General features: G+C 45.8%; 1 protein-coding gene across 2 annotated transcripts in view; it reads right to left on the reverse strand.

Moving 5' to 3' along the window:
* Positions 1-5,541: 5,541 nt before the first annotated feature.
* GGT5 (gamma-glutamyltransferase 5) overlaps positions 5,542-27,786 on the reverse strand; it is a 48,249-nt gene continuing 26,004 nt past the window's right edge. For both annotated transcript variants that reach the window (XM_049865410.1, XM_049865409.1), the window contains exons 2-12: positions 14,982-15,112; positions 14,530-14,625; positions 13,815-14,010; positions 13,174-13,331; positions 12,417-12,563; positions 11,416-11,552; positions 10,862-11,052; positions 10,334-10,440; positions 9,986-10,104; positions 9,757-9,867; positions 5,542-6,919 (exon numbers count right to left, since the gene is read on the reverse strand). In XM_049865410.1, coding sequence (XP_049721367.1) covers positions 6,773-6,919; positions 9,757-9,867; positions 9,986-10,104; positions 10,334-10,440; positions 10,862-11,052; positions 11,416-11,552; positions 12,417-12,563; positions 13,174-13,331; positions 13,815-14,010; positions 14,530-14,625; positions 14,982-15,084 — 1,512 coding nt within the window. In that variant the 5' untranslated portion in view covers positions 15,085-15,112 and the 3' untranslated portion in view covers positions 5,542-6,772. The remainder of the gene's footprint in view (positions 6,920-9,756; positions 9,868-9,985; positions 10,105-10,333; positions 10,441-10,861; positions 11,053-11,415; positions 11,553-12,416; positions 12,564-13,173; positions 13,332-13,814; positions 14,011-14,529; positions 14,626-14,981; positions 15,113-27,786) is intronic.

Genomic DNA, 27,786 nt, shown 5'->3' on the forward strand with positions numbered 1-27,786 from the left:
CTTTCGTATTAAATATTTAAATATTAAACCAGTCCAAGATCTAATTGCCATATTTTTATGCAAATAAGACACACCTTCTACCTTTGTTTCCCAGCCACGCCCTCCCCCGTGAGGTATTTTCATAAGTGTGCTATGCTAATTTTTTTAATAGCAACATGTAAAATAAAACTGGTATAGAGTTTCTTGGGGAAACACCTCATGAGGGGAAGAGGCAGCTGGCAAACAAACATAGAACGTATGCGTTATTTGCGTAAAAGTATGGTATGTCTTGAAAATATTTTGTCCCAAGTTTTTCTTTGATTTTTAAAGTACATTTTTTCCAAATAAGTTTTTAAAATTTTACCAGCCTTTTCTTGGTTTATGCCATACTTTAAAGGCCTTCTTCAGTCTAAGAATATAAATTTTTCTCATGTTTTTTGTGGTATTCATATGGTTTCATTTTTTTACTCTTAAGTTCTTTGATCCAACTAGAATTTTCTTTGGTGTAAAGAAAAACATAGGGATCCCACTTTGTTATTTTCCCAGAGGGCTGGCCACTTGTTCCAATACCAATCTTTTTTTTTTTTTTTCATTTTTACTGTGCTTTAAGTGAAAGTTTACAAATCAAGTCAGTCTCTCATACAAAAATTTATATACACCTTGCTATATACTCCTAGTTGCTCTCCCCATAATAAGAGAGCACATTCCTTCTCTCCACTCTCTATTTTCATGTCTATTCAGCCAGCTTCTGACCCCCTCTGCCTTCTTATCTTCCCTCCAGACAGTAGATGCCCACATAGTCTCATGTGTCTACTTGATCCAAAAACCTCACTCCTCACCGGTATCATTTTCTATCCCATAGTCCAGTCCAATCCCTGTCTGAAGAGTTGGCTTTGGGAATAGTTCCTGTCTTGGGTTAACAGAAGGTCTGGGAACCGTGACCACCAGGGTCCTTCTAGCCTCGGTTAAACCACTATGTCTGGTCTTTTTACGAGAATTTGAGGTCTGCGTCCCACTGCTCTCCTGCTCCTTCACGAGTTCTCTGTTGCATTCCCTGTCAGGGCAGTCATCAGTTGTAGCCAGCACCATCTAGTTCTTCTGGTCTCAGGCTGCTGTAGTCTCTGGTTTATGTGGCCCTTTCTGTCTCTTGGGCTCATAATTACCTTGTGTCTTTGGTATTCTTCATTCTCCCTTGCTCCAGGTGGATTGAGACCAACTGATGCAACCTTGATGGCCGCTTGCTGGCATTTAAGACCCCAGATGCCACTCTCCACAGTGGGATGCAGAATGTTTTCTTCATAGATTTTATTATGCCAATTGACCTAGATGTCCCCTGAAACCATGATCCCCAAACCCCAACCTCTGCTAACCTGACCTTCAAAGCATTCAGTTTATTCAGGAAACTTCTTTGCTTTTGGTTTAGTCCAGTTGTGCTGACCTATCCTGTATTGTGTGTTGTCTTTCCCTTCACCTAAAATAGTTCTAATCTACTATCTAATTAGCGAATACCCCTCTTCCTACCTCCCTCCCCACTCTCATAACCATCAAAGAATATTTTCTTCTCTGTTTAAACTATTTCTCGAGTTCTCATAATAGTGGTCTCATACAATATTTGTCCTTTTGCAACTGATTAATTTCACTCAGCATAATGCCTTCCAGATTCCTCCATGTTATGAAATGTTTCACGGATTCATCATTGTTCTTTATCGATGCGTAGTATTCCATTGTGTGAATATACCATAATTTATCCATTCATCTGTTGATGGGCACCTTGGTTGCTTCCATCTTTTTGCTATGGTAAACAGTGCTGCAATGAACATGGGTGTGCATATACCCGTTCATGTAAAGGCTCTTATTTTTCTAGGATATATTCCAAGGAGTGGGATGCCTGGATCGTATGGTAGTTCTATTTCTAGCTTTTTAAGGAAGCACCAAATTGATTTCCAAAGTGGTTGTACCATTTTGCATTCCCATCAGCAGAGTGTAAGTGTTCCATTCTCTCCACAACCTCTCCAACATTGATTATTTTGTGTTTTTTGGATTAATGCCAGCCTTGTTGAGTGAGATGGAATCTCATTGTAGTTTTGATTTGCATTTCTGTAACAGCTAATGATCACGAGCATTTCCTGAAGTATCTGTTAGCTACCTGAATGTCTTCTTTAGTGAAGTGTCTGTTCATATCCTTTGCCAATACCAATTCTTAACAGTACATCTTTTTTCTTACTGCTTCAGTATCTTCACTGAGCATAGACAAAGTTCATATTTATTTGCATCCCTTTCTAGGTTCTGTATTGTGGTTGATTGATTTCTTAAGTTTACTCATATGCCAGTACTACACTATTTTAACTACTCTATGTTTATAATTTGTTTTAAATCTGATGGGTTTGGTTACTTGAATTTTTTTTTTTACAAAGATACCAATGAATTTCAGTGGGGGAAATAGGGGTCTTTAGAATAAATGACACTGTAGCAATTGCAGAGGCAGCTGTTTTAGCACAGACATTCAGTTCTATGATCCATCCCAAATTAATATTTGTATATGGTGTGAGGTAGGGGTCAAGATTAATTTTCTCAATTTGTCTATCCAGTTTTCACCTTTGGTATTTATCCTGTATGACCCTTGGAGAACTAGGACTCCAGTGCCCTCATCTGTAAAATGGGGTAGTGATAAGTCACACTTCTTAGGAAGAACTATATGAATTAATACATGTAAGGCAATAAAACATGTATTATTTGCCCTTGGTCATCACCCAACATTTGTTTTGATTGCTTTGAGATGCACAGGTAGTCTGGACTTACAGTGTATTCGAGCTAAAACACACAGCACTTAAGACCATCCATTGATCTGTTTTTTTGGTACGTCTTTTCATTAGTAATATGTACTACGTATAATGTTTCAGCATATAACTTGCTGATGTTATTATTCTCAGATTTCACTCACAGATATTCAATTTTAAGATTTGCTATTCAAAACACCGCTGTATAGATTTAGTTTTCTAAACTAAATCAGGGGCTTCAGTTGCTTGAAAACATGGGCCCAAATGCTGATCACTTTGTTAAAGTCAATAGGCAGATTCGGGAAGCAGTGAGATGTTATTATGAAATATACGAAGCAAAAAAGAAAAGGATCATACAGACAACCATCACTAATTTTCTGACTAGAAACACAATCCCCATTCCCAGGGATGATTCAGATGATCCAGAACCTTTGGTCTTTTTAATGTGCTGCTTGCTAATATTTTATCTGGAAGTTTTGCATTGTGTTTCATAAACATGATTGGTTTTCTTTGCCAGTTGCTGGCTTCATAAAGTGAATGTGGATATTTCCCTCCTTGTTCTCTACTGTGGGAGCTTAACTAGCAGGAGAGGTTTCTGGTTCTAATAGCTGAATACACTTTGCCTGTAGAACCATCCAAAAGGGTGTAGTGTTCTGGCCACCATATTTCACAGACAAGCAGGATCACCCATGGTAGACAGGTTTTGGTGGAGTTTCAAGACTAAGACAGACCAGGAAGAAAGTTCTGGTAATCCGCTTCCAAAAATAAGCAAATGAAATTTATGGATCACAATGGGACGTTGCCTGACTTGCTTTGGACATGTCATCAGGAGGGATCAATTAATTGCTGGAGGAGGGTATCACGTTTGGTGAGGCAGAAGGCCAGTGAGGACAAGGGTGGTCCTCAGTGAGATGGATGGGCACAATGGTCACAACAATGGCCTCAAACAATGGACTATGCCGGTGACCATAAGGTTGACACAGGACTGGACAATGTTTGTTCTATTGTACGTAAAGTTGCCATGACCTGGAGACGATTCAGTCAATGTCAACTGACTGCAATTATTCTGGCAAGGTTCTCAATTTCCTCTATGGTCATCGTTTAGATCTTTTGCCCCTTCTTGGATCAATTTATCATTTATATCTAAGTTTGCCAAATTTACCAAAAAAAACTATAGGATGCCCAGTTAAATCTGAATTTCAGATAAGCAACAATAAATTTCTTTTAGTACAAGTACATCCCAAATATTGCAATCTTACTTATATTTACCTAGAAAGTAATTTCCACCATCTGTCTGTCAGTTTGTTGTACTTTGGGGACTTGGATGTTTCTGCAATGCTGGAAGCTATGCCAGTATTATTTCAAATACCAGCAGGATCACCCAGAATAGACAGGTTTCAGCAGAGCTTCCAGACTAAGACAGACTAGTCAGACAGGTCTGATGATCTACTTCTGAAAATTAGCCCATGAAAACCCTGTGAAGCCCAACAGAATATTATCTGATATAGTGCTGGCAGATGAGCTGTCTAGGTTGGAAGGCTCTCAAATACACAATGGCTGCAACAATGGACTGCTGTCTTTGTTAGGTGCCGTCGAGTTGGTTCCGACTCATAGTGACCCTATGTGCAACAGAGTGAAACACTGCCCAGTCCTGTGCCATCCTTACAATCCTTGTTATGCTTGAGCTCATTGTTGTAGCCACTGTGTCAATCCACCTCATTGAGGGTCTTCCAGTTTTCCGCTGACCCTGTACTCTGCCAAGCATGATGTCCTTCTTCAGGGACTGATCCCTCCTGACAACAGTGGACTAGAGTATATCAATGATTGTAAAGATGACACAAGACTTGGCAACCTTTCGTTCTCTAGTACATGGGGTCACCATGAGTCAGAACTAACTAGGCAGCAACTAAAGTCATTTATTTTGTCAAGGTTTTCAAATATACTTGAAGAGAAGTGAGTAGTCTATTATGCTACTTTTAACTCCCTATATATCTGAGGTTATTTTCTCGTTTTCGTTTCTCATTTTGTGTATGTATTCATGCTTCCTTCCTTTTTACTAATTGGCTAGCTAATAGTAGTATATCTAGTACATATATTTTTTCAAAGACTTGTTTTTTTTGTTTCAAACTTATCAATTTTCGCTTCAGTTATTACTTTGTCCTTCCTTCTGCTTTCCTTGTTCTTTATTGTTCCTGGATGCTTTTCTTTGGGAGCCCTGGTAGCACAGTGGTTAAACCCTAGGCTGCTAACCAATAGGTCAACTGTTCAAACCCACCAGCCCACTTTGTGGGAGAAATATGTGGCAGTCTGCTTTCTGAAGAATTTACAACCTTGGCTGGGGAAACCAGCAAAACTTGTCCAAGGCAAGGTCATGGAAACTCCAAAGACACATCCAAACTCCCTGGGGAACCTAGTTACCAGGCTGAGGGCTCTGGGGACCAAGGTCTCGGGAACAACCAGCTCAATCGGCATAACAGTTTAGAAGGAAAAAATTCTACATTCTACTTTGGTGAGTAGCATCTGGGGTCTTAAAAGCTTGTGGACGGCCTTCTAAGATACTCCACTCATCCCACCCCATCTGGAGCAGGGGAAATTGAAGAAGACCAAAGACAACAAGGGAAAGATTAGTCCAAAGAACTAATGGACCACAAGTACCACAGGCTCCACCAGATTGAGTCCAGTACAACTAGATGGTGCTTGGCTACCAGTACTGACTGCTCTGACAGGGATCACAATAGGGGGTCCTGGGCAGAGCTGGAGAAAAATGTAGAATAAAATTAATTCTAGCTAATAAAAAAAAAAAATAAAGACCAGACTTACTGGTCTGACAGGGACTGAATAAACCCTGAGCATATGGCCCCCGGACTCCCTTATAGATCAGTAATGAAGCCACTCCTGAGATTCATCCTTCAGCCAAAAATTAGACAGGCCCATGAAATAAAATGAGACTAACTGGGCATACCAGCCCAGGGGCAAGGACAAGAAGGCAGGAAGGGACAGGAAAGCTGGTAACAGGGAAACCAAGGTCGAGAAGGGAAAAGTCATGGGGTTGGCAAACAAAGTCACAAAATAATATATGTCTTATTATTTAATGAGAAACTAGTTTGTCCTGTAAACCTTCATCTAGAGTACAATAAAATAAATAAAAAAAAGATTTACAGCCTTAGAAACCTCATAGGGCAGTTTTACTCTGTCTTATAGCATTGCTATGAGTTAGAATCAACTTGATGGTGGTGGGTTTGGTTTGTGGAATGTGGAGATAAGGGTACTTGCCATTGGGGCAGCTGCTGAATATCCTACGGTGGGGACAGTCCCCACCACAAAGAATTATCTGGCCCAAAATGTCAATAGCACGAAGGTGAGGACCCTGGTCTAGAGAATGTGGGCTGCTGGGGTTGCAGGTAGCTCAGGTCTTGCTTCTTCCAAACATTACCTGGCACAAGGGACAAGACCCCGGGCTTCACTCCTGACTTTGGCCCAACAGATGGCCCTCTTGCCAGCTTTGCTGCTGCACTTAGCAAATACTGTGGACAGGATGCAGTGGGCCTTGTCTCTGTCCAGCTGGCAGCCTGGGCGAGGCCCAGCCCATCTCTGAGTCTCAGTTTCCTCACGGCAGAACATTGTGGAGGACAATAGGAGCTCACCCACAAGCAGTGCTTTCTGAGGACTCTTCCCCACTCAGAGCCTCCTGAATTGGGCCTTTGATTTAATCTTGAACTAGAGGATATACAGAGGGAGACTAAGCCAGCGGGTTGGGCTGGGAGGCCTGGGTGAGTAGTCTGGGGAAGGCTAGAGAGGTCAAAGCCAGGCCAGGAAGCGGTCTGAGGGGATCAGGGAGGAGGCTCACTTCCACAGTCATCTCCCTCCCAGCTGGTCCCCGTCTCTTCTAGTCCCAGGCTGGCCCCCCAACTTAGAGTTACAGACTCAGCTGAAGCCCTTGGAGACATGGCCATGACTAGCCTTGGCCCAGGATGGATGATAGGGCCAAAGCCCGGCCCTCTGTGGAGTAGTTCTCCTCAGTAGCCTGCGGCCTCCCCATCCTTCCTTGGGTCCGACACTGCAAACACACAGGTCCCCTCCTGGGACACCGCCTGGACCACGTTCAGGAAGAAGCGCATACTGGTCTTTTTCTGGCCTCTGTCCCGGAGCCCTGTCTGCACCTCCTGGAGGGAAGAGAAAGCACATTCACAGGGGTGTGAAGCTTAGGTCCACCTCCAGAAGGGTGAGGTCCTGGGGCAGGAATCTGAGAAAATCAACTCAGAATGTAGGACAATTCCAGGTCCTCAGACCCTGAGACTTTCCTAGGGAAAGGCCGTGGACACGGAAGGTGTCAGAGACAGCAACGGTCAGCCTGGTTTAGAGGGCGTAGAGCCTGCAGCCCCCCACTCAACAGCCTGAAGAAATCAAAGGGCTTTAGAGGAGAAGTCCAGTCTCCAGGGAATATGGCAGGAGGATGTGACACAGGTCTCTTGGCCAGAAGGACCTTGAGATGCAAGTTCATTTCTGTGCTGGGTCTGAAGACACCAAGAGTCCTCAGAATGCAAGATTGGAGGTGCTCTGAGGGGCATTCGGTAGAGGAAGCAGTGTCTAAGGACTTAGCCTGAGAGGCCCCCAGTTCTGAGGACCTTGAAAACAAAGCGTTCTAGAAGGCTAGGGCTTATGGAGTCCCAAGTCCTCAGGATTGCCGTGCTTTGGCTTCTCTGTGCCCAGGGACTTCGGGATATTGAGGAGGAAGAGGCTCAAGTGCCAAGTTTCCAGGGTCCACAGACTTGAACGCTGTTTTGCTATATGAGACTTGAGACCCCAACATACACGAGGAAACTTGAGACTTTCAACACCCAAGAACCTAGGACCTGAGATTCCAACACACAAAAAACTTGAAATCTTCAACACCCAGGAATGTAGAGCCTGAGATCCTAACACACACAAGACTTGAGACCTTCGACATCCAGGAATGTATGGACCTGAGATCCCAACACACACAAAACTTGAAACCTTCAACACCCAGGGACATAAAATCTGAGATCCCAACACACACGAGGAGACTTGAGACCTTTGACAGTCATGAACACAGTAGTCAAACTCCTCAGGGCTCATGGTCCTGCAAGCTGCAGGTTTAGGGCCCTCTTGGTTGGGGATTAAGCTAAGAGGAGGACCCAAAGCCCCAGATACCATTCATTTTGAACATCCAAGAGTCCAAGGAAATTGAACCCCAGGCTAATGACGCCAGTGGTCCCAGAGTCTAAAGTGCTCAGAGCACAAGGCCCTAAAAGTTCAAGGCCCTAGGATCGAATCCGTGGAATTTGAGGGAGTTAGAGACCAAGGAGGAAGGCCTTAAACTTGTAGTACTGCTTTCTAAAATGCTACCTTGGATTATGGGCCTTATACACCAGCCTGGAAAGGGGCAAAATTCCTGGTAGTGTAGGGACCTTTGTGACCTGGGCCTAAGATCTCTAGATATCAATTTAAACAAACAGGCCAAAAACCTTAGCCCACTCCACTAGGGTCCTAGATTCCAAAGACACCTAGGAACAAAGTTACCAGTGCCCTGTGTCTAAGGTCATGAAGTATGGCCTGAACCTCTGAGAGGACAAAGTGTTTGAAGTGCTACACCCTCTGATTGTGTTTTTTCTGTGCCCAGGGCACTAACTGCCCAATGTCCTTGAAGCCCTAGGCCCTCACTGCTGAGGCCACAGGACGCACAGTCCTCAGAGACCACGTTCCTTAGAGTCTAGTGGCCAAATTCAAGGCCCTGAGTCATGAAGACCCTCCTCACCTCAGTCCTGGGTCTTGTCTGTAAAGATCCTCCTCACCTCAGTCCAGGGTCTCCAAGCCCAGAGCCTAGGACTTTGTTGGTGGAAGACCTGAGACCTGCACAGCCAATGCTCTGACTCCCAAGGGCTGGTGGGTTGCTGAATTACACAAACCTTGGATCCCAGACTGTCATCTCCCAAATTCCCAGAGTCTAAGGTCCTCAGAGTACCAGGTCTCGAGAATCGACCTTCACAGACCAACGACCTGACTTAGCCAAGACTCAAGGTGAAAGGGCCTAAGAGGCTGAGGCCTGGATCCTGAGATCCTCCAGATCTAAGGTCACTGGAACTTATGGGCCCCAAGGGGGCACTCAAGTCCTCACACCATTGAGAGGATACTACAAAGAGAGGGCATCTGACTCTGAGAATTTGAATCTGACGGGCTGAAGTCCTTAGTCCCAAGTCCTGAAGACCTAGGTTCTCAGAGATTGTACACCCCTTTTGGACCAAAGGCCCCTCAATCTGTGGTTCTCGGAGAAGGGTCATGGAAGGAGCCTTGAGACCAAGAGAGACTCACAACAGGAAAATCAGCTTTGCGAACCTTGAACCCCAGCTGGCTGAACTGACTCCAGGTATATAAAGCTTGAAGCCTTGAAAAGCTGTCAGTCTTTTAAACAGGTTCTCGGAAAAGACACCCACCAGCCCACAGAAGCTCTGAGGAAGCTGACCATCTCTTTGGGGTGGGGAAAAGTCAGCCAAGAGAATTTGACTCACTAGAGCTGTACCGGAGGCTTTTGTGGGGGAACTAAAAAGAAATGAACACAAGTACAACCCCCAATGCCCTGGAACAAAATCCCTCTGCAGACTTCCACGGGAAAAACAACCCCTTTTACAAACAAACTCACAGATAGGAGTTGCAAACCATACCAGGAAACAAGTCTCCATGAGGAAGAATGTGAGAGGCAACAGCCAGGAAAAAACAGCTTCCAGAGAATGGTGTAAATAAACCCAGGGATCAAGACACTGAGGTCCTTAGCTTGGGAGAAGCATAGAAACACCCTGGACACTGTCCTGGAGTTCACAGAATTGGCTCGTTGCCTCCCCCATCGAGGTTTCCCAGACCTAAGTGTGCCTGGCCTAAGATAGTAGCTCATTTCCTCCCAGGGGGCTTTTACTTTAGTGGAGGCGCTTAGTAGAGCCTCTGCCCCAGGTGTCCGGCCTAGTTGTGTCTCAAACCATGGCCTCACCTGGCTGAACTTGGGCTCATACAGCACACGGCCCATGCTGTCGACATGCAGGATGGGGGCTGCAATGGCTGCTCTCAGGTCAAAGCCAAGCCACAGCTTATTCATGATGGCCTGGGAAGAAAAGGGGGATTCTGGGAGGGAGGGGCACACCCACCCCACCCCCCAGGGAAAGCAGGACAAAGGGGCCACCCAGAATTGGGTTGCTCCAACCAGGGGTCCCCAGACTCACCTGGGCCACGGCAGAGATGATAAGCGCCCCCCCAGCCCCGCCGATCACTAGCTTCGACCCCTCGGCTGTGTTGACTAAGATGGAGGGTACCATGGATGACGGGGGCCGCTCACCTGGAACTGGAGGCCAGACAGGTGTTGCTTAGGCATTGCTTCTGAACCAGTGCCCTCCTGGAGCTCCCCACCTCTGCCCACATTCACCACTGAGCAAGCTGTGGCTCAGAGAAACGGGGTGACCTTCCCAGAGGCTGCCACACAACACTTGGCTTGCCCCACTTTTCCTCCTGTCCCCAGCTGAGCCCTGGGGAACCTGGAGGGGGGGTGTCGTGCTGGAAGCACTTGCTCTCACCAGGTTGAGGGGTGATGCCAGAGCCCAGCGAGCGTCTCCAGCATAAGTCCAGGAGCTCATTGTTGAGCAGGATGCCCGTCCTCGGGGAGTATACCATCGCGCCAAAGCTGCAGACAGGGAGCAGAGCCTGGGTGTGGGGTCTGGGCCTCCCCATCTCTGACATGGGGGGAGTGCGGTGCTGCTGGGCCACGCTTCTAGAACCCCATAATTGTAGCAGCTGCTCTCAGCGCGCCAGAACCACGACTCCCCCCTCCCCTGCACTGCCTATGTGGGGCCCCCAAAAGACTCACCCATGCCCCCATCAGGCATCTTTCTGGATAAGGCTCAGGACCACCCACCAGCAGCCTAGTATAAGGCCAGGAGGGGTGTGCTTTGACAGAGAGGAAGAAGGAAAGGACAAAAGCCAAGCTGATCCCCATGGAGACAATTCGGGGAAGCTGGGAGTGGTGGGTCCCAGGCCATTTGTCAGGGGGCTTAAGACCCAGGGAGCAAAGGAGTGAGGCTGCTGGCCACCCCAGGCCCACATACGGCGTGTTGATGGTGCTGGTGGCGGCCACAGCACTGCCATCCTCCCCCAGCACCGACACGTGGGTGGTGCCCATTGGTTGACCCCAGGCCCCGGCCAGGTTGTAGTGGCTGAGAGGGTGGTCACCCCGGGCATCGATCTGTTGGCGGATGTGCTGGGCCAAGGCCTCCCCCAGCAGGTCCCAGGAGGCGTTCTGGGGTGGGCAGGCAGGTGCAGGGTCAGTGGGGTCTGCAGAGCTGAGGGGCTGGGACTCTCAGCCTCTTTAGGGGCCTTTCCATTCTGTCCTCTACCTGCTGACCACCTGCCCTCCCTCCAGGCCCTGCAGTCCCACTGCTGCCCTCCTACACCCTGCTATTCCAGAGCCCCTTCCAGATCCCAGACCCATTGCTTCCTCCCTGCCCAGGGGCACTTCCAGGCTGTCACTGCCCGGAACCACACATGCCTCCGTCCACCTCTGCCCCACTGTTTGGGTCTCATGACCTGTGGGCCACAGGGCTGACTCTCCCTTTATGTTGCCCTGGGCCATGGAGGAAGTCTCTCCCCCAGGCTACCTCACCTGGACCTCCAGGTGGCTGCGAGGGTCCCACAGGCGCCACCTTTGCCCCCCAGCAAACTTGAGCGTCTCTACCAGGTGATGGTACATGTTCACACGCCCTTCAGACCTGGTCACAGACTCCGCAGAAAAGTTGAACCCTGGAGAGGGGTGGGGGGCAGCTGGTGGTTGCTCTGTGTAGTGGGTTCAATGGTGGGCTTGGGGCCTCAGTCTTGCCATCAAAAACTCTGTATCCTAATCCCCAGAACTTGAAAGTGTTATCTTATATGGCAAAATACGTGAATAGATTAAGGACTTTGAGGGGAAACATTTATGCTGGGTTGTTTTGGTGGGCTCTAAATGCCGACACATGTATCCTTATAAGATAGACACACAGAGAAGAGAAGAAGGCCATGTGAAGATGCAGGCAGAGATCAGAGTGATGCGGCCACAAGCCAGGGAATGCCAGTAGCCACCAGAAACTGCAAGAAGCAAAGAATGGATTCTCCCCTAGAGCCCCTGGAGGAAGCAAGGCTCTTGATTTTGGATTTCCAGCCTCCAGAACTGTACAAGAATAACTTTCTGTTTTTTTTGCCACCTAATTTGTGGCACTTTGGTAAAGTGGCCCCAGGAAGCTAAAGCCCTCTCCACCCTTGGCAGCCACCAGGCCAGGCATGGGTAAGATGCCCTGCCACCTGCAGTTGACTGGCTGTGCCTGGGCCTTCATCCCTGATGGACAGCTAACCACTTCTAGGCCCACCTCATCCTGTACCCTGGGGTGGTCACCCAGTGTAGGAGGTGGACCTGGTGGACAGTGACATCAGACCCTCAGCAAAGCCCCATCCCGAGCCCCAAGCAGCCACACTCCTGCAGATGGCCCTCCCAATATGCGATCTGGACTCATTTCCACTGCCCTGGACTCAGTGTCATCCCTGTGCCAACCCCAGCTTACAGAGGAGGGGAGTGAGCTGGAAAAGGACAGCGGCTCCCCGAGATCCCAGATTTTCAGAGGCTGGGCATCTTACCTCTCAGCACGCTGAGGATGAAGCCAAGAACTGCGCCCCCTGCTGGTGGTGGTGGTGAGTATAAAGTGTAATCCCCCAGGGGCACCACCAGGGCGTCCACCACTTCAGGGCGGAACGCGGCCAGGTCCTGCAGGGTCAGTTGACTCCCTGGGGTGAGACGGAGAGGGTTCAGGGCACCCCAGCTCTGGCCAGGTGTCCAAGTACATATGGGGAAACTGAGGCGGAGACAGACAGACACTGCCTCAGGTCACACCAGGTATTCCTTTCATCCCCTAGACCGGCATGCAGCAGCTAAGCAGCAGGGTGATGATGGGGCAGTGGGTGCGACATCAGGGCTGGGACCTGGGTCCAGGACTGGGACAGGTGGGCAGACACCAGGGGCAGGGGGCCAGGGAGAGAGAGGACAGGGAAGCTGGGAGAGGCCAGGCATCCCAGAGACTAGAGAGGGCCAACTTGGCCCTAAGCCCTGCCAACCTCCGACTGCTGTTAGACCTAGGAGCTGCAGCAGCCATCGCCAACAAATTTGTTGGCACCGACTCGAGGGCTTTGACCTCGGGGCCCTGAGGCTGGCAGTGGGCTGGGCTGGGCACATGTCCCATTGATCCTGGCAGCTACCTGAGCGCAGACGACAGAGCAGCCATCAGCCATCCGGAGCCCCCAGACAGTTGTACTCCTGCAGGGCCTGTCAGGCCTGACCAGCACCCAGAACCTAGCTCCTTCTCTTGCCAGTGAGGGCTTTGGGCCCAAGTGTGCTCACCTTCCTTGGCTATGTCCTCCACCAGCATCTGGGCCAGCGCGCCGGTGTAGAAGACCTCTGCGCCCTCTGTGGCCACGGTCTCCAGGGTTGTGGCCAGTGCAGGCCACGGCAGTAGGTCCTGAGGCCTCAGGGGCTCTGTCCCATTGAAGAAAAGCTGCCTGGGGTGGGGGTGGGACAGCCTCAGGGTGAGGCTAGGTTCTGAGAGGCTGGAGCTCTGGCAGAGCCCTACATGGGCAGCCCAGGCCCAGGGTCCTAAGGGGGCTGGATGGGTATCAGGGACAGATTCTCCAGGACTGGGTGAAGCAGTACTACCCTGCACACACCGCTCCTGCAGGCCTGAGTCCTCCCGGGAACAGTCTACCCTACATGCTGAGAAGACCTGGTTGGTGAGTTGACAGGATGGGGAGGGGTGGCCAGAGCCCTCCTGCCACCCTGAGAGAATGAGAAGGGGCCAGTGCTGGAGGGCAGATCCACCCTGGGGTTCCAGAACCCCCCTCTGAGTTAGGCTCTGGCATGGGGAGCCCTGAGGTCCATGGATAGAGCAGAAACACACCACCCTGTGCATGCTGTGCCTCCAACTTCTGGATAGAATGGGGTGGGGTTGCCAGGGGCCTTGGGCCGGGGCCACAGTATGTGCTTACCTCAAGGATGACGCATGCAGGGAAGGCCGCAGTAAACTGTTGTTCAGGAAGTGGCTGAGGACCAGGGGCACGCGGTGGCCCCCACGCAGCAGCTCAATGGTCGGCTGGAATAGCTGCGCCCAGGGCAGGCGGCCATGGCGGCGGTGGGCCTCAGCATAGCCCCGGAGCTCCCCGGGCACCCCAATCCACTGGGCCCCTGCACAGCAGGCAGTGTCCCCACTCTGGGACTTTTAGGCCTGCCCCAGGGACCCTGTCACCCTCATACCTGGCCCCATCAGGCTTCTTGCCCCCACCCCCCGCCCCGCCACCCCCCACCCCATGGCAGCCAGAGTGAGCTTTCTGAAGCATGCACCTGACACTACTGCTCAGACTCCCATGGCTCTCCACTGGCCTCTATCTAAAGTCCATGGCCAAAGTCCACACCCCACCAAACTGGTCCAAGGACCCCTACCCCAGTCCCAGCAACCTTTGTGGCCATCTCTACTGATCCCTCCAGGCCTCTGTCCAGGCAGGTCCCTCTGCTTGCAGTCCCTTTCCACTCAGAGAGCCTCTCCCCCAGGAAAACACCCCCAACCAGAGTTGGTCAGGCCCCCATGGGGTTCCCGTCCCCCATCACCCTGGTGTCAGGAGTCACAGGCTGTCTGGGAGCCACACTGTCCCCTCAGGTACAGTTCTGGCCTGGAGGGGAGAGGGCAGTGCCCTTCCCTGTCCTCACCTGTGCCTAGTGGCTGGGCCTGCTCACATTGATCCAGCAGGCCTGGTGTGGGACTGGCGGGCACCGTCTCCCTGGCGTTGATGATCTCTACCTTCCCTGGAGCCAGGGTAGGGTGTGAGGATGGTCAGGGGAGCTGGCCCGTGTTGGACAAGACGATGTAGGGTGGGTGGGTCCTGGGGCTGCTAGGCCTTACCCCACATCATGCACCCCTCAGATGACCCCTGCCTGCTCTAGGCCTCAGTTCCATCTCGGGACCATGAGATGGTACTAAAATTCAGACAGGACCTACCACAAGGGCTTTGTGCAGCCAAGGTGGAAGGGATGGTGGGGGGCTGGCTGGGCATGGCGAGCAGGACAGTCTTGGCCATACACTTGCGGGGCTTAGGAGTACCTCGTGGTTTCCAAGTGGTTGTGGACAAGCCCTCCCTCACCGTGAGGGTCCTGGGGCCCACCTGTGGTTGCATTGTAGATGGTGAAGATGACCCCTCCGCCCAGGCCTGTGCTCTGAGGGTTGACAACACCAGTGCAGACCAGAGCTGCTATGGCAGCATCCATGGGCGAGCCGCGCTGCTGCAGAACAGCTCTAGGGGACACGCACAGAGTAAGCGGCCTGGTTCCCTTCCCACCCTCCCTACCTGGGCTTACTGGGGAACAGTGACAGGTCAGCAGGTCACCCGTCTGCTGCCACTAAACCCCAAGTTAACTCAGAGAACACACCAGTCTGCCCCCTCAAGTCCAGCCACTCATAGGTCCACAGGACTCTACAGACTGCAGAGTGCAATGCCATTTACAGGGCCCCTTGCTTTACATAAGGTGCTTCTCAGTTTGCCACGTGCTTCCTCAGCCATTATTGTCTAGGGTGTTTGCATCAGGCAAGACCAGACCTAGGCCAGCCCCTCTGTCCCTCCCAGTGGCTCCAGGGACCCACCTAGGCAGCCTCCACTCCCCATCTCTCTGGGGACACACTGGCCACAAGCTCTTCAACGCTGGACTTCTGCAGGTGGCCCTCATATAACATCCTGGCCTCAGGCTTCCCATCTGTACATGGGCAAAGAAGGGCAAGCCCTTCATCTCTGAAAGACTGGTCAGACTGGTCTGTGTTGAGTGCCCACACAGCTCGCCAGGACTGCCTCTCCCCTCACACCTAAGAATCCTCCCCAGCATGTAAACCACAGTTATAGGTAGGGCCCAAATGGGAGGGGACCCAGGCGGGACCTCTGACCCCAATGCCCTCCCTCGGCTCAGGCACCTGTGACCTGACAGTCCTTCCCCAGCTCGTGGGCCACATGTCCCCTCTCTGGCCCACCCTAGGGCACATATGGGTGCCACATGGACACATGTAATCTTGGAGTGGGAATGAGGGCACAAAGCCAGAAGCCATGAGAAAGAGGACTGCTGTGAGAAATGCAAGTTTTTAATAAAAATAAAGCTCCTCAACAAAATCAGAAGAAAACCTGGGAAAAACATTTTAAACTCCCATCACAAAGGACTTATCTCCCTACTCAATGGAGCATGTCTTCACTTCCCAGCATCTGACCCTGTGCATCACTCCTGCCTCTGAAAGCACTCTCTGTGCTCAGATTCCCAGGCACCCCACCGCCATGCTTTGGTTTCCCCCTACCTCTCTGGCTGCCCACCTGTTCTTACCCTCTGTTCTCCTGTCTTCATGAAGTCAGGGGCTCTTTCTCAGACCTGGGTCTTTGCTTATCTATGTTCTCTCCCTGGAGGAGCTCATTCAGGCTCACAGATTAAAATGCAACCTCTACGTTGATGACAGATTCTATCTCCAACCCAGTCCTCTCCCCTAAACTCTAGACTCTTCCACCCCACTACCAACAAGATACCTCCTCTGGCTGTCTAGGGGCATTTCATACTTAGCATCACCTAAACTGCACTTTTTATCTCCCTCCCACTTGTGCCCCCAAAAGTCCTCCTTTCCCAATCTTTGTTGTTTTAGAAAATTATACAACCATTCACCCCTCTGTTCAGGCCATAAACCTTGGAGTAATCCGTGATTCATTCCTTTCTTTCATCTCCACATTCAAATCCTGCTGATTGACTTGATGGTTAAAAGTAATAATAATAATAATAAATAAATACCCATATTCTGATCCCTTCTCATCACCTCCATCACTACCACCCTGTTCCAAGCCACCAACATCTCTTATCTGAGTTATTACAACAGCCTCTTACATGGTCCCTCTGTACCCACCTTGTTCCTACACATTTTAACAAAATAATCTGTTAAAATGTAAATCACTGTGTCATGAATTGAATAGTGTCTCTCCAAAAATATCTGTCGACTTGGCTATGTCATGATTCCCAATATTGTATGATTGTCTACCATTTTGTCATCTGATGTGATCTCCCTATGTGTTGTAAATCCTATCACTATGATGTAATGAGATGGATTAGTGGCAGTTATATTGATGAGATCCACAAGATTAGACAGGTCTTAAGCCAATCTCTTTTGAGATATATGAGATAGAAGCAAGCAGAGAGATATGGGGACCTCATACCACCAAGAAAGCAGTGCCAGGAGCAGAGCATGCCCTTCGGACCCAAGGCTCCTGCACAGAGAAGCTCCTAGACCAAGAGAAGATTGATGACAGGGATCTTCCTCTAGAGCTGTCAGAGAGAGAAGGCCTTCCCCTGGAGTCGAAGCCCTGAATTTGGACTTGTAGCCTTCTAGACTGTGAGAGAATAAATTTATCTTTGTTAAAGCCATCCACTTGTGCTATTTCTGTTATACCAGCACTAGATGACCAAGACACACTGGGACAACTGGATTTCCACATACAAAAGAATGAAGATAGGCCTCGTATACCATATATAAAAATTAACTTAAAATGAATCAAAGGCAAAGATGGAGTTAACTATAAAATCCTTAGAAGAAAACATAGGGGTAAATCTTCATTACACTGGATTTGGCAATGGTTTATTAGATATGACACCAAAAACACAAGCAACAAAAGAAAAAATAGAAAAATTAGACTTCATCAGAATTAAAAACTTTCGCGTATCGAAGACATTATCAAAAAAGTGAAACGACCTGGAGCAAAGAAAAATGAAGAACACCAAGGTCACACGACAACTAACAGCCCAAGAGACAGAAAGGGCCACATGAACCAGAGACCTACATCATCCTGAGACCAGAAGAACTAGTTGGTGCCCGGCCACAATCGATGACTGCCCTGACAGGGAGCACAACAGAGAACTCCTGAGGGAGCAGGAGATCAGTGGGATGCAGACCCCAAATTCTCATAAAAAGACCAAACTTAATGGTCTGACTGAGACTAGAGGAATCCCGGGGGCCATGGTCTCCAGAGCTTCCGTTGGCACAGGACAGGAACCATCCCCGAAGACAACTCATCAGACATGAAAGGGACTGGTCAGTGGGTGGGAGAGAGATGCTGATGAAGGGTGAGCTAATTATATCAGGTGGACACTTGAGATTGTGTTGGCATCCCTTGTCTGGAGGGGGGATGGGAGGATAGAGAGAGAGGGAAGCCGGCAAAATTGTCACGAAAGGAGAGACTGAAAGGGCTGACTCATTAGGGGGAGAGCAAGTGGGAGCAGGGAGTAAGATGTATGTAAACTTATATGTGACAGACTGATTGCATTTGTAAACATTCACTTGAAGCTTAATAAAAGTTAATAAAAAATAAAAAAAAGTGAAACGACAACCTACAAAATGGGAGAAAGTATTTGCAAATCATATATCTGATAATGGTCTGCTGTCATTAGGTGCTGTCGAGTAGGTTCTGACTCATAGTGACCCCACATACGACAGAATGAAACGTTGCCCATACCTGCTAGATAATGGTCTAGTATCTGGGATAGATAAAGAACTCCTACAAGCATCTTTCTGGGCAAACTCAACAACAAGAAGACAAACAACCCAATTATAAATTGGGCAAAAGACTCAAATAGACATTTTTCCAAAGATGATATACAAATGGCCAACAAGCACATGAAAAGATGGTCAGCTTCATTAGTCATTAGAGAAATACAAATCAAAACCACAATGAGATACCACTTTACATTCATTAGGATGGCTATGTAAAAAGAAAAAAAAGTGTTGGTAAGAATGTGAATGTGGAGCCCTCATCCATTGCTGGTGAGAATGTAAATGACTCAGCCACAAACGAAAACTGGTACAGAAATGTGCATACCAGCACTATTCACAATAGCCAAAAGGTGGGAAAAATACAGTGTCCCTCCACTGATGATTGGATAAACAAAATGCGGTACACCCACCCACCCCCATCTCTCACCAATGTGTCTCAGGATGCTGTGGAGCAGCAGGGGCCCACCATCACCTGGCTGTGCTCCGGGCCTCTGCACAGACCCCTGCACCTCTCTAGCATCACGCCTAGCCGGCCTGGGAGACAGACCTCAGCAGCGGTGGTTTCCAGGCCTTCAGACAGGTGAGGCCTGGCCACATGGGCACGACAGAGGCTGAAGAGGTGGCAGAGAGGCCTCTTTGGAAAAAGAGACTTCTGAGCCCCACCTCACCACCCCTTCCTCACACACACACACTCTTGAGGCCTGGCTCCCACTGCTTCCTCACAGCCAGCTGTCACTGCCTCTTGCATGGAGCAGGCCTGCCATTGGTTGCAAAGAACCGCCCGGTTCCCCATCTGGCTCCTAGGGCCCACCAGGTAGATTTTTTACTATTGTCATAAATGTGAAATGTTGAATAAGACAGTCAATAAGTGAGAAGTAGTTATAAATCAATGCCATGGAATATTTTTCTGCCATAAAAAGAAGTGAAAATATAACTACAACATGGATGAACCTTAAAAAAATACGGTAACAAGCCAGACAAGAGGCATATATTGTATGATATTCCACTTATATGAAATGTCAAGAATAGGTAAATCTATAGAGACAGAAAGCAGATTAGCAGTTGCCAGCAGCTGGAGGAGCGGAAAACGGAGAGCGACTAATGGTTATAGGGTTTCCTTTTGGGATGATGCAAATGTTCTAGAACTAGATAGTGGTGATGGTTCACAAAACTGTGAATTCGCTAAATGCCACTGGCATGTACATTTTAAAATGGTACATTTAATGTTACTTGAATTTTACCTCAATTTTAAAAATGTAAATCAAACATCCGGCTGTTAGGTGCCATGGAGTCCATTCCTACTCTTAGCAACTCTGTATACAACAGAACGAAATGCTGCCCGGTGTTGCACCATCCTCATAATTGTTGTTATGTTTGAGCACATTGTTGCAGCCACTGTGACAATCCATCTCACTGAGGGTCTTCATCTTTTTCACTGACCCTCTACTTTACCAAGCATGATGTCCTTCTCCAGGGACTGGTGCCTCCTGATAACCTGTCCAAAGTACCTGAGAAGCGCCTTCCTCGCTTCTAAGGAGCATTCTGGCTGTGCTTCTAAGAAAGACATCCTAGTAATGGGAAACTACATAATTCCAATAAAATTTTAAAGAGCCATACAAATAAAAAATACCTGCTTAAAGGCATCATAGAGCTAACAAGGCAGTGAAGAATTACAAGGCTGTAGAGAGAGATGAACCTAGCATTTGGAGCTGTTTTTCCCCCCAAAATGATTGCCAGTCCCAGAAGAGGTGGCTAAGAGGCAAAGTAGTACTTTTGACATTCTCATGTGACTGGGGGAGGGGATCCTGGCAAACTTCTCACATTTGGGGATTAGTCTTTATCCTACAAGTAACATGAAACCGGAAATAGATCAGCACCTACAAGGACTGTGGCCTGTTTTCAGATAATCTCAGTACCTTAGATTGGATTAAGATGATCTCAGATTTTGGTTCCCTCTTCCAAGGCCTCAAATTATTTCTAAAAATTACTTTAAAGAAGTTTTTAACATGATCCAGTACTAAATTAAAAATAAGCAAACAAACAAGGGACTAAACAACATGAATGAAATCCAAGAGAAACCACAGATAATAGAAACAGACCCATAGGGTCTCCAGATTTTCATATTGTCATGTCACAAACTTTAAAATAACTAGTTATCCAGTGCTGCTATAACAGGAATACCACAAATGGATGCTTTAACAAACATAAATTTATTTTTTCACAGTTTAGGAGGCTAGAATTCCAAATTCAGGAAGTTGGCTCTAGGGGAAGGCTTTCTCTCTGTGTCAGCTTTGGAGGAAGGTCTTTGTCTCTTCTAAGCTTCTGGTCCTGGGAAATCTTCATGTGGCTTGGCATCTTTCCTCCCCTGTCTCTGCTTTGGTTGCTTGTTTAATTTCCTGTATCTCTCAAAAGATATTGACACTAGATAGACCCTATGCTAATCCTGCCTCATTAACATAACAAAGACAACCCATTCCCAAATGTGGTTATAACCACAGGCATAGAGGCTAGAATTTACAACACATATTTTGGGGGACATAATTCAATCCATAACACTATGTTTAAGGATAGAACAGACAAGATTAAGAATTTTATCAGAGAACTTAGTGACAACTGTAAAAATGGAATTTTAAGAACTGAAAAATAACTGGAATTAGTAGCTCAATGGATAAATTTAACAGTAGATTAGATATAGGGTGAAATAAAGATTAGTGAACTGGTAGACAAATCAATGCAAAATATCCAGATTGAAGTGGAGTGAAAACAAGGATAAAACAGGTAGGAGAAAGATTAAGAGACATAGGGATACATTAAGAAGATATAAGTTATGTGAAATTGAAGTTTCATAAGGAGAGAGAATGGGAAAAAAAAATATTAGAAGAGATAAAGCTGAGAATTTTCTAAAATTTATTTATTTATTTTAATGAAGTAATAAAGAGTACCTGGACATCAGTGTAAAATTGTTCAAAAACAAAGACAAAAATTTTAAAAGGAAAAAAAACATAAGTTGACTTCTCAGTAAGAGCAAAAAATCTGAGACACAGTTTGTGGAAAAACTGCAACTTATGACTAGGGCCCTGACTTCATCCTATAACTTCATATACAATTAAGACTCCATCTTGTCATTTGGCCATTGTCAGAAATCTACTTCAACTTTTCTGTCTCTGGAAAACATGCTTATTGGATATTATAGTTTGTTCCAAGGAAACTCTTAATGCAACCTGTAGATTATTACAAGATAATCAACCAATCAGAATTAAGGTTGTGGTTTCTAACAAGGTATCAACCAGTCAGAAACAAAGTACGAAGCCATTGTGGTTTCTTAGGCTACTTATAATACAATATGTATAACTTTTACCATAACTGTGTGATGTATATTCAGTCAAGATGTGATTAATACAATGTTCATTGATTTTACCACAACTGCTGTCCCAATAATTTAGTTCCTTTTTTGAGTGTATAATTTCTTAATATTTTACCCATTCCTCAGGATACTGATCTTACTTATGAGGCTTGCTTTCATTACTTCCGCAATTTATAAATTGTGTTGTGTGCTTCAATAAAACCTCTAAAATCATTTATTTTACAGATTACTCACTTAGTAGTTAAGCCGCTTCGGCACTTCAAAACCATAAAATTGGACTGAGAGTTGGCTTCTCAATAGAAAGAAATGGAAGCTAGAAGACAAGATGAGGAAAGTGAGGGGAAAAAAAATCTGCTGATCTAGGATCCTATGCCCACTGAAAGTACCCTTCAAAATGAAAGTGAAGTAAAGACATTTTCAGACAAATGAAAATTGGGAATTTGTCTGCAGCAGACCTGCACTATATGGAATACTAAAGAGTATTCTTCAGGCAGAAGAAACACTGTTCCACATAGAAGCTAAGAGATGCAAGAAGCAACTAAAAGCAGTGGAAGAGGTAAATATGTGGGAAAATCCAGCTCAATATTGTTGGTAAAAAATGATAGTATATTGTGGTCCTTAAAATATTAAAACAGAGGAGGTGGGGCCAAGATGGCGGAGTAATCAGGTGCTTCCTGTGGCCCCTCTTATAACAAAGACCCCCCCAAAACAAGTGAATTGATCATATATGACAACCTAGGAGCCCTGAATATCAAAGGCAAAGCTGAGGAATCAGAGTGAATGGCAGGGAGAGGGAGAGATTGTTCAGAAGCAGCAAGGAGTTGCCAGACCTGACCTAGGGAGAAATGGCACACTGCAGGCTGGATCCACTGGCACAAGTGTGGTTAAGCAAGCAGTGGCATTCAGAATGAGTTTTCCACATTGAGACAGACCTAGTGGTGGAGAGTCTACTCATGCCACCAGAATTGGTGAAAAGCAGCACTCAATCAGCAAAAGATAAGGACACGCATATAACCTACTGTGCAAACAAAAAACACTCCTTTGGGAAAAACCTCTCTCCCACTTACCTGCCCCTTTCCCACTCTGCACTGGGTCCAAGCAGGCTTCAGAGAGTGCTGTATCCCCTGGGCCAGAAGTAGGACCCATCACGCACCCTAAGGCATTCTCCTGGCCTTGGAGAGGGAACAAATTAACAAACAGGGAAAAAATAATCTGCTGGCTCCAATAAGCCAGGAACTCAGTGCAGAAACAGCTCCTTTGCCTAGGCACAGGCATAAAGGGTCCACAGACTTTGAATGCCTTTTGCCCCTACATAGACCTGTGTGGGCCCATTTCAACACTGTAGGCTGTTATTAGCACAGTACAACAGTGTATATACCTGAAGTCTAACTTCAAGTATTTCAGCTATATGGTGGAGAGGGAGGTTCGTGACATCTGACACTGCTCTGCCTATTAAGCCGAGTCCTCGCCTACCCACATCAGGGGCCTGAGGACTGGTGGCTGTACCCACGCCACCTAGCCATCCACAACAGGGGTCCAAGAATAAGTGGTGTCTCCTAGTCCTTACACCCAACAGCATTGGGTGCCCATAGTCCAGCTGCAAAACCCACCCACGTATGCACTCTAGGGAACAGGGCATACTTTCCTCAAACACTCGGGGCAGCTGTCAGGAGCCTGCCTTGATCAGTATGTGACCCTCTACTGCAGTCAGATACCTGTGCATACACCAATCACCCCTGACCGTCTAGGACTGTAGGTGAGAGCCTGTACCACAGACTTGGTGATTGAATACCTGGACACATGAGCTGAGTCCATATGAGAAAAGTAAACAGATTCCTGGGCTCACATACCTAGTAAAAGCTCTAACCACCTGGGAACAGGACGTTAGGGCTTCAAAGGCACCAATAATCAAGCTAGCTCACATGAGCAGCCTATTTCAGAATATCAAAACAAAACAAGAAGGTAGGACACAAACAGCAGACACAAAATAAATAAATACAATAACTTATTGATGGCTAGAAGACAACAGTCAATATCAAATCACATAAACAGGCAGACCATGATGGCTTCAGCAAGCTCCCACAGCAAAGATTCAAGAAATCTTCCAGATGAAGAAAACTTCCTGGAACTACCAGAAGTAGAATACAGAAGAGTAATATACAGAACTCCTCAAGAGATCAGGAAGCAGACCAGGCAAAATGCAGAACAAGCCAAGAAACACACAGACAGCAGTAGAGGACCTAAAGAAGATTAGAGAAGAACATAACAACAAATTTAAAAGTCATAGGAGCAGAATTGAGGCAATGGAAGTCAGGATTAGTGAGTTTGAAGATAAAGCCCTTGACACCAACTTATGGAGGAAAAATCAGATAAAAGAATTTTTTAAAATGAAGAAACCCTAAGAATTATGTGGGACACTATAAAGAGGAATAACCTATGAGTGATAGGAGTACCAGAACAGGGTATGGGGGAGGGCAGAAAGGGTGGGTAACAGAAAATACAGAGAGAATTGTTGAAGACTTGTTGCCAGAAAACATCCCTGATATCATGAAAGATGAGAAGATATCTATCCAAGATGCTCATTGAACCCCACACAAGGTAGATCCCTAAAGAAAGTCACGAAGACATATTATAATCAAACTTGCCAAAACCAAAGATAAAGACAGAATTTTAAGAGCAGCTATGGACAAAAGAAAAGTCACCTACAAAGGAGAGTCAATACGACTAAGCTTAGACTACTCAGCAGAAACCATGCAGGCAAGAGGCAATGGGTTGACATATATAAAGCCTTGAAGGAAAAAAACTGCCAGCCAAAACTTATATATCCAGCAAAACTGTCCCTCAAATATGATGGTGAAATTAGGACATTTCCTAATAAACAAAAGTTCAGGGAATTTGGAAAATCCAAACCAAAATTACAAGAAACAATAAAGGGAGTCCTCTGGTTAGAAAATCAATAATATCACACAACAACTCATGACTAGAACACAGGACAGAACAACCAGATATCAACCCAGATAGGGAAATCACAAAAATAAATCATAACTAAAACACTCAAAATAGGGAAACAGAGACGTAACTATGTAAAGTTCACAACATCAAAACAAAAAAAGAGAGTCTAAAAATGTAGTCATAGATCTTTCATATGGAGAGGAAGCCAAGGCAATACAAAGAAATAAAAGATTGGTTTAAATTTAGAAAAATAAGGCTAAATATTAAAAAAAAAAAATAACTGCAAAGGAAACTAACAATCCTACACATCAAAATAAAAAACAAGAAAAATGTAAAGACTCAGCAAATACAAAATCAACAATGAAAAAGATAAAAAGAAAATACATAAAGAAAAATGACTCAGCACAAAAAATTAAGTGGAACAAAGACACTGTCAACAACACACAAAAAAAGACATCAAAATGACAGCACTAAACTCATAGCTATTAATAACTGTACAGAACATAAATGGACTAAATTTGCCAATAAAGAGACAGAGAGTGACAGAATGGATTTAAAAAAGCTCTGCCTATATGCTGCCCACAAGAGACACACCTTAGACTTGAAGACACAAACTAAAACTCAAAGGATGGAAAAAATATATCAAGCAAACAACAAGCAAAAAAGAGCAGGAGTGGCAATATTAATTTCTGACAAAATACACTTTAAAGTAAAATCCATCACAAAGGATAAGGAAGGACTTATATAAAGACTATATAATGATTAAAGGGTTAGTACACCAAGAGGACATAACCATAATAAATATTCACACATTCAACAACAGGGCTCCAAAATACATAAAACAAGCTCTAACAACATTGAAAACAGAGAGAGACAGCTCCAGTGCTCACAGCGCTTTCGGTGAAGGACAGAACATCCGAAAGAAGCTCAATAAAGACACAGAAGATCTAAATGCCACAATCAACCAACTTGACCTCATAGACATATACAGAACACTCCACCCAACAGCAGCCAAGTATGCTTTCTTTTCCAATGCACATGGAATATTCTCTGGAATAGACCACATATTAGGCCATAAAGCAAGCCTTAACAGAATCCAAAGCATTGAAATATTACAAAGCATCTTTTCTGACCATAAAGTCATAAAAGTAGAAATCAATAACAGAAAAATCAAGGAAAAAAAATTAAACACATGGAAACTGAACAACACATTGCTCAAAAACTACTGGGTTATAGATGAAATTAAAGACGGAATAAAGAAATTCACAGAATCAAATAAGAATGAAAACACATCTTTTCAGAACATTTGGGACACAGCAAAAGCAGTGCTCAGAGGTCAATTTATAGCAATAAAGGCACACATCCAAAAAGAAGAAAGGGTCAAAATCAAAACATTAACCCTACAACTCAAACAGAAAGAAAGCAGCAAAAGAAGCACTTGGGCACCAGAAGAAAGCAAGTAATAAAAATTAGAGCAGAATTAACTGAAATAGAAAATAGAAAAAAAATTGAAAAAGTTAACAAGACCAAAAGCCGGTTCTTTTTAAAAGATTAACAAAATCAATAAACCATTGCCCAAACTGACAAACAAGCAAACAGAAGAGGAAGCAAGTAACCCAAATAAGAAATGAGATGGGTAATATCACAACAGACCCAACTGAAATTAAAAGAATCATAACCGAATACTATGAAAAACTGTACTCTACCAAATTTGAAAACCTAGAGGAAATGGACAAATTTCTAGAAACACACTACCTACCTAAACTAACACAAACAGAGGTAGAACAAATAAATAAACACATAACAAAAGAAGGGATTGAAAAAATAATTTAAAAACTCCCAACAGCAGAAAAAAAGCCCTGGCCCTGACAGCTTCACTAGAGAATTCCACCAAACTTTCAGAGAAGAGTTGACACCACTACTACTAAAGGTATTTCAGAGCATAGAAAAGGAAGAAATACTCCCAAACTCATTCTATGAAGCCAGCACAGCCCTGATGCCAAAACTAGGTAAAGACACCACAAAAAAAGAAAATTACAGACCTATATCCCTCATGAACTTAGATGCAAAAATCCTCAACAAAATTCTAGCCAATAGAATTCAACAACATATCAAAAAAATAATTCACTATGACCAAGTGGGATTCATATCAGGTATGCAGGGATGGTTTAACATTAGAAAAACAATCAGTGTAATCCACCACATAAATAAAACAAAAGGCAAGAACCACATGATCTTATCAATTGATGCAGAAAAGGCATTTGACAAAGCTCAACACAGATTCACGATAAAAACTCTCAGCAAAATAGGAATAGAAGGGAAATTCCTCAACATAATAAAGGGCGCTTATACAAAGCCAACAGCCAACAACAGCCTAAATGGAGAGAGTCTGAAAGCATTGCCCTTGAGGACCGGAACCAGACAGGGATGCCCTTGATCACCACTCTTATTCAACATTGTGCTGGAAGTCCTAGCCAGAGTAATTAGGCTAGATAAAGAAATGAAGGGCATCCAGATCAGTAAGGAAGAAGTAAAAGTATCTCTATTCTCAGATGACATGATCTTATACACAGAAAGCCCTAAAGAATCCTCAAGAAAACTACCGGGACTAGTAGGAGAGTTCAGTAAAGTATTAGGGTACAAGATAAACACACAAAAACCAGTTGGATTTGTCTACACCAACAAGAGAATGTCGAAGAGGAAATCACTGAGTCAATACAATTTACAATAGCCCCCAAGAAGATAAAATACTTCAGAATAAATCTTACCAGAGGCATAAAAGACCTATACAAAGAAAACTAGAAGACACTACTGCAAGAAATCAAGAGACTTACAGAAGTGGAAAAACATATCTTGCTCATGGATAGAAAGACTCAACATTGTGGAAATGGCTATTCTACCAAAAGCAATCTATAGACACAATGCAATTCCAGTGGCATTTTTTTAATGAGATGGAGAAACAAATCACCAACTTCATATGGAAAGGGATGAGACCCTGGATAAGTAAAGCATTACTGAAGAAGAAGAACAAAATGGGAGGCCTCACACTACCTGATTTTATGACCTATTATACCACCACAGTAGTCAAAAC

The sequence above is a fragment of the Elephas maximus genome, chromosome 22 (assembly GCF_024166365.1).
Source record: "Elephas maximus indicus isolate mEleMax1 chromosome 22, mEleMax1 primary haplotype, whole genome shotgun sequence".
Lineage (NCBI taxonomy): Eukaryota > Metazoa > Chordata > Mammalia > Proboscidea > Elephantidae > Elephas > Elephas maximus.